This window comes from Sinocyclocheilus grahami, unplaced genomic scaffold (assembly GCF_001515645.1).
Source record: "Sinocyclocheilus grahami isolate Dianchi unplaced genomic scaffold, SAMN03320097.WGS_v1.1 scaffold263.1, whole genome shotgun sequence".
In the NCBI taxonomy this organism is placed as follows: domain Eukaryota; kingdom Metazoa; phylum Chordata; class Actinopteri; order Cypriniformes; family Cyprinidae; genus Sinocyclocheilus; species Sinocyclocheilus grahami.
Window position 1 is genome coordinate 1,097,311 of NW_015505442.1, and position 6,655 is coordinate 1,103,965.

The 6,655-nt window shown below is 35.1% G+C and overlaps 1 protein-coding gene across 2 annotated transcripts in view; it reads left to right on the plus strand.

Annotated features, from left to right (window-relative positions):
* svilb (supervillin b) overlaps nucleotides 1–6,655 on the plus strand; it is a 49,731-nt gene that overhangs the window by 24,091 nt on the left and 18,985 nt on the right. For both annotated transcript variants that reach the window (XM_016290803.1, XM_016290804.1), the window contains 3 exons: nucleotides 764–1,352; nucleotides 4,595–4,730; nucleotides 6,094–6,138. In XM_016290803.1, coding sequence (XP_016146289.1) covers nucleotides 764–1,352; nucleotides 4,595–4,730; nucleotides 6,094–6,138 — 770 coding nt within the window. The remainder of the gene's footprint in view (nucleotides 1–763; nucleotides 1,353–4,594; nucleotides 4,731–6,093; nucleotides 6,139–6,655) is intronic.

Here is a 6,655-nt window from a genome sequence, read left to right on the forward strand (position 1 = left end):
CAAAAATCATTTATCTTTTTAAGATACCTATTAAATCACCCCCCCCCCCCCCAATACCCTCAAAAAACAAAAATATTTATTTTATCTTATTTTTAATGGTCATGACTGTAATTCTCATTTTAAAAGATGATTTTCATTAGATATTGAATTTTTTTATTTTTCACTGTATTAAATTACAAAATATTGAAGTACAATAAAAATTTTTAAAAATTAAAATAATTCTGTCAAGGATGTTATGTCCAATTCATAATTTCACCTACTTCACCATAAAAACATTTTATTTTATTTTATTCTCATTGCGATAATTCCCTTCTTTCAGTGATGTTTCTCATTAAATTCTCAAACTTATAAAACATTTACTGTATTAAAGTACAGTGTACAAAGTACAATTTTGAAGTACAATGTTTTTTATTCAAGTAAATCAGCATCAAATCAGCATAGTGTAAAAATAATGTATGCCATTGCATTTAAAGCTAGTACAACAAATACTACCATGATGTAAGACAAAATACATTATAATTTTTGAAATTATTATGAAATTAAATTGTTTCGCATTACATGGAGATTTAGGCGATGTTCAATTAAAATTCACAAAAAGATTGTCACAATACAAAAGTCCTAAAAAAATGCTTAATATTTCTTCATGCAACTTATATTTCTTTCTTTCTTTTTGTGGAGAAATAGACATGTTTCTGACAGCTTTTGTGGGATTTACCCTTTAAGTCTCTTTGTATGTGTATTTGCTCTCAATGTGTTTCTCCAGATGTCTCTGAACCCAGCGTTCCTGTGAGGACGGTGAGCACGGCTGCGGCCTCATCCAGAAGTTCTTCACAAATCTCTCACTCGGTCACTTACCTCCAGCAAACCCAGTCCTTCACATCTCCGCAACCTCAACCAAAACCAGCGCAGCACCCTCAAATCTACACACCGACCCACGCTCGACCCCAAACACAACCCTACAGCCCGCCAACACTGCCACAGACACAGGCCAAACCACAAACACACCTCATTTCTGACTCTCAACCTCACATCCACGTTGACTCTCAGGTTCCACCACGGCAAACCCAGCTGTACCCTGAACCCCAGCCACAGGCGCCACCCAGAGTCCCGCCACAGAAGCAGCCCAAACCGCAATCCTTCCTTCCACCCGAGTCTCATGCCTACATTCACCCTCAGCCCAAGATACCTCCTCAAACCCAGCCAAAACCCCAGTGCTTCATACCACCTCAAACACAGCCCCAAGAAGAGATCCTGGGAAAATACGGCTCATCTGGACCCATCGTCTCCAAAGACCAAAAGCCAGAGATCCACGAAGATCCAGAGGCCATGACATCCATATCAATCAAAGAGAGGTGTGTGCTGGTTACTTCACTTTTATACGGAGCCCTGCACATGACATGCAAGAAGAAGAAAAAAATCGTGGGCACGATTTAATAATTAGTTCCCTCGCTTTAGGTAAATCGTATGCATGATTTATTAATTTGTTCCCTCGATTTACTAGATCGTGCACACGACATGATTTATTAATTCGTTCCCTCGATTTATTAGATCGTGTGCATGATTGAATAATTCGTTCCCTCGTTTTAAGTAAATCGTATGCATGATTTATTAATTCGTTCCCTCGATTTACTAGATCGTGTGCACGATTTAATAATTCGTTCCCTCGTTTTAAGTAAATCGTATGCATGATTTATTAATTCGTTCCCTCGATTTATTAGATCGTGTGCATGATTGAATAATTCGTTCCCTCGTTTTAAGTAAATCGTATGCATGATTTATTAATTCGTTCCCTCGATTTACTAGATCGTGTGCACGATTTAATAATTCGTTCCCTCGTTTTAAGTAAATCGTATGCATGATTTATTAATTCGTTCCCTCGATTTACTAGATCGTGTGCACGATTTAATAATTCGTTCCCTCGTTTTAAGTAAATCGTATGCATGATTTATTAATTCGTTCCCTCGATTTACTAGATCGTGTGCACGATTTAATAATTCGTTCCCTCGTTTTAAGTAAATCATATGCATGATTTATTAATTTTCTCCCTCGATTTACTAGATCGTGCGCACGATTTAATAATCCGTTCCCTCGTTTTAAGTAAATCATATGCATGATTTATTAATTCGTTCCCTCGTTTTAAGTAAATCATATGCATGATTTATTAATTTTCTCCCTCGATTTACTAGATCGTGCACACGATTTAATAATTCGTTCCCTCGTTTTAAGTAAATCATATGCATGATTTATTAATTTTCTCCCTCGATTTACTAGATCGTGCACACGATTTAATAATTCGTTCCCTCGTTTTAAGTAAATCATATGCATGATTTATTAATTTTCTCCCTCGATTTACTAGATCGTGCACACGATTTAATAATTCGTTCCCTCGATTTTCTAGATCGTGCGCACGATTTAATAATCCGTTCCCTCGTTTTAAGTAAATCGTATGAATGATTTATTAATTTGTTCCCTCGATTTACTAGATCGTGCGCATGATTTAATAATCCGTTCCCTCGTTTTAAGTAAATCGTATGTATGATTTATTAATTTGTTCCCTCGATTTACTAGATCGTGTGCACGATTTAATAATTCGTTCCCTCGTTTTAAGTAAATTGTATGCATGATTTATTAATTCGTTCCCTCGATTTATTAGATCGTGTGCATGATTGAATAATTCGTTCCCTCGTTTTAAGTAAATCGTATGCATGATTTATTAATTCGTTCCCTCGATTTACTAGATCGTGTGCACGATTGAATAATTCGTTCCCTCGTTTTAAGTAAATCGTATGCATGATTTATTAATTCGTTCCCTCGATTTACTAGATCGTGCACACGATTTAATAATCCGTTCCCTCGTTTTAAGTAAATCGTATGTATGATTTATTAATTTGTTCCCTCGATTTACTAGATCGTGCGCACGATTGAATAATTTGTTCCCTCGTTTTAACTAAATCGTATGCATGATTTATTAATTTGTTCCCTCGATTTACTAGATTGTGCACACAATTTAATAATTTGCCCCCTTTTTTAAGTAAATCATGCGCTCGTTATAATAATTTGTTCCCTCGTTCTAGGTAAATCGTGCAAACAAAATAATAATTAGTTGTACTTCCTGTCCGCCTACGCATTCGTAAATCGAGGGAACAAATTAATCGTGCGCACAATCTACTAAATCGAGGGAACGAATTAATAAATCGTGCGCACGATTTACTTAAAATGAGGGAACGAATTATGAAATCATGTGCACGATCTAGTAAATCGAGGGAACGAATTATGAAATCATGTGCACGATCTAGTAAATCGAGGGAACGAATTAATCAATCGTGCGCACGATTTATAAAAATTTTTCTTGCATGTCATGTGTGGGGCTCCATACTTTTACACAGTCAGAGTAAACAGAAAATAATCACATTTATAGTAATTCACGCAAAATATGGCATATTAGCATAAGACTGGAAGTAGGCATCCCTATAAAGAAATACATTTTTGATTTAGTAAACATTTAAAGGTTTTAAAATGACCTTCCAGGACTCAGCAATAACTTATAAGTATGTATTTTTATTTGTCTTACCAAACTTGTCTCTGTCTACAAAGTAACATATAATTTGTTATTAAAAATATATATATTTTTAAATGAAATAAAAAATTTAAATAAATACAATACTGTTCAAAAGTTTGGGGTCATTACATTTTTATTTTATTTTTAAAGAAGTCTCTTTTGCTCATCAAGGCTGCATTTATTTGATCAAAAATACAGTAAAAACAGTATCTTTGTGAAATATGATTACAATTTAAAGTAGCTTGTTTCTATTTAAATATAATTTATTCCTGTGATGCAAAGCTGAATTTTCTGCGTCATTACTCTAGTCTTCAGTGTCACATGATCCTTCAGAAATCTAATATGAAAAGTCTATATGTTATAATATGAAATTCTAATATGCTGATTTGCTGCTCAAGAAACATTGCTTATTATTATGAGTGCTGAAAACATCTGTGCTGCTTAATATTTTTGTGCAAACTGATAAATTTTTTATGATACTTTTGAAAGTTGAAATTTAGATAAATAATAGAATAAATTAATAGAAATCTTGAAACAGAACATTATACAGTAAACGTCTGTTAAAATCACACTCAAGGCATATTGCGGTGTAAGAAACAATGGCACATGCGTTGGAGCGTGCTGATGCTTTAGATGTTGCAGGGTGACTGGAGCTGTTCTCTTTCTGTCTCATCTTATAAATGAAATTGGGTCATCTCTGCTCTCGGTGAGCGCTGATAACACGGACAGCACTATTTTAGATCTCCCAGCCTTCCCCGCAGGGCCGGAGAAAATGAGTACAGATGGAGAGATAGAGAGAACAAACCATGACAAAGTAGCACGAGAAAGCTGAATTGTGAAGAATTTTGCATGCTGTATTATTTGGTGGGATTTCTGAATGTTTTGTACAACAAACAGCATCCCCCAAATTATTTTCAGTTGTCACTTCTTTCATTTTATATTACAGTACAGTTATTTATCTGCATGAGTTTCACATCTACAATGTAAATGTCTTCTGTTCAAAATGGAGTGAAGCATTAGATACTTTTTTCTCAGGTTGGCAATGTTGAAGAAAAGTGGAGAGGACGATTGGAAAAACAGGATCAATAAGAAACAGGAAGTTATACAGGAAGTGGTGTCTGTAAGCGAGAAGAGTAGTCAAATAATGGAGGAGCAAGGCTTTAATAAAAAGGTAAGAATCTGTAGCCTAGCCACTTAAAATCTAAAAAGGCATCACGGGTTATTCTAATTTTTAATTTTTTTTATAAAGTCATAAAAGTATTGCAGTTGTCTTATGTGTCTCCACCACCTACCCACTATTGTTACAGTTCCTAGGTTTCTGGGTGCAAGTAATAACCAGTGTGGTTGTCTATAAATAGACCGTGGTGTCTATGATGTGATGTTCTTAATGAACTTTTGACATTCATATGAAATAATAATCTGTAACTGCAGAAGTTTTCACTAAGTTGTTGCTATTTTCCATATAATAACATTCATGGGTGTAAAAAGTACTGAAAAATTGTACTTGGGTTCAAGTACAAAGACTGAAAAAATCTAGCTAAAAAAAAATACAAAAAAGTATCCAGATGTAATTGTACTTAAGTATTTAAAAGCACAATGTAAATGCCTTTCTTAGCTTTCTAAATGGATTTTTGACAAGAGACTGTAGAGATTTTCTAATTTTAGTATTTTTGATACAAAAAATATTAAAGAAACCTGTCATAAATCACTATTTTGTTTGGGTTTCTCATTGACTGAATGGATTGGCTTGTTAATCACAAGAAATAAATGCTGTTTTCACTGAGGAAAGATTTAAGTCCTGGTGACATATTTATTTTGCTCTTTTAAGTCTGCATGAAATTGTATTTATTTTGTTTTTAAAAAATTGTAAAAGTACAAGTATTCCGTTTTAGATCTCTTGTAAAGTATAATTTCTCCAAAATAATTAAGTATAGTAATGAAGTACTAGTAGTATTATTTCCATATGGACTTGTATAGTACACAAGTGATATGAACTAGTTTTATGCTGCTTTTTTATTTGGATCTTGATATGAAAAAAATGGCCAGGATATTCTTTAAAAAAATCACACTTTGTGTTCCTCTGAAGAAAGAAAGTGCTTAAGGTGAGTAAATGATGGGAATTCAATTTTCATTTTTGATGAGCTATCCCCAATCAAAATTGTGAATCAGATGTTTTATTCTAATTTGTGAATAGTAACGCATTAATTTACTCTCGTAGGCGAACCTGTGAATTGACTGCCTAGACCTGAAAGCTGTACTTTACACAGTCTGAATCATTTCACAGCGTGGTGTAGTAAAATACATGGTATTCATCTTTTCAGACCCTGTGTAATTTTCAGTGTTCACTGAGTTTTATATAGTAACTTGTGCGTTCCTGAGTTATTGTGCTACTCTCAATTCAGCAAGCGTAAAGGATAACGGAATGAAGTGTTTTCAGTTTATCCTAAGATAAAGGCCAGGTCTTGCACACCGAATAGCTTTCATGTAGCATTTTTCCAGTCTCAACTCTACACACGCGTCTCCTGTGTGTTTAGGACGAGACCGTTATCAGTGAGTTCACATCATCTGAGCAGCTCTGGGTAAGCGCCAACATCAGTGTCTGTCGTAGACAATTTTGGCTTTAGCTGCAAGATGATTGGCTGGCCTGCTAGTGCAAACTGCAGTTCGATTGGCTGTTTCTTAAAGGAGTCATATGATGCGATTTCAAGTTTTCCTTTCTCTTTGGAGTGTTACAAGCTGTTCGTGAATAGATAAGATCCCCGAAGTTGCAAAGACTAAAGTCTCAAAACCAAAGAGATATTCTTTATCAAAGTTAAGACTCTGCCCCCCCCCCCCCCCTAAAACGGCTCGTTCTAACACGCCCCCACATATCTAGGTCACTATGTGGGAATATTTGCATAATGCGCCCAAATGTGCACGCAAAGAAAGAAGGCGTGGTTTCAGTAACCGCAGTTAGTGTTGAAGCAGCATGTCAGGGAGACGCTGTGTGTTTCAGTGCGAAAGCAAAAGCACTTTATTTGGCCTTCCGAAAGTAGATGCATTTAGGAATCTTTAAGATTACTTACAACAGAACAGCAATGCATTTTATGGACGACC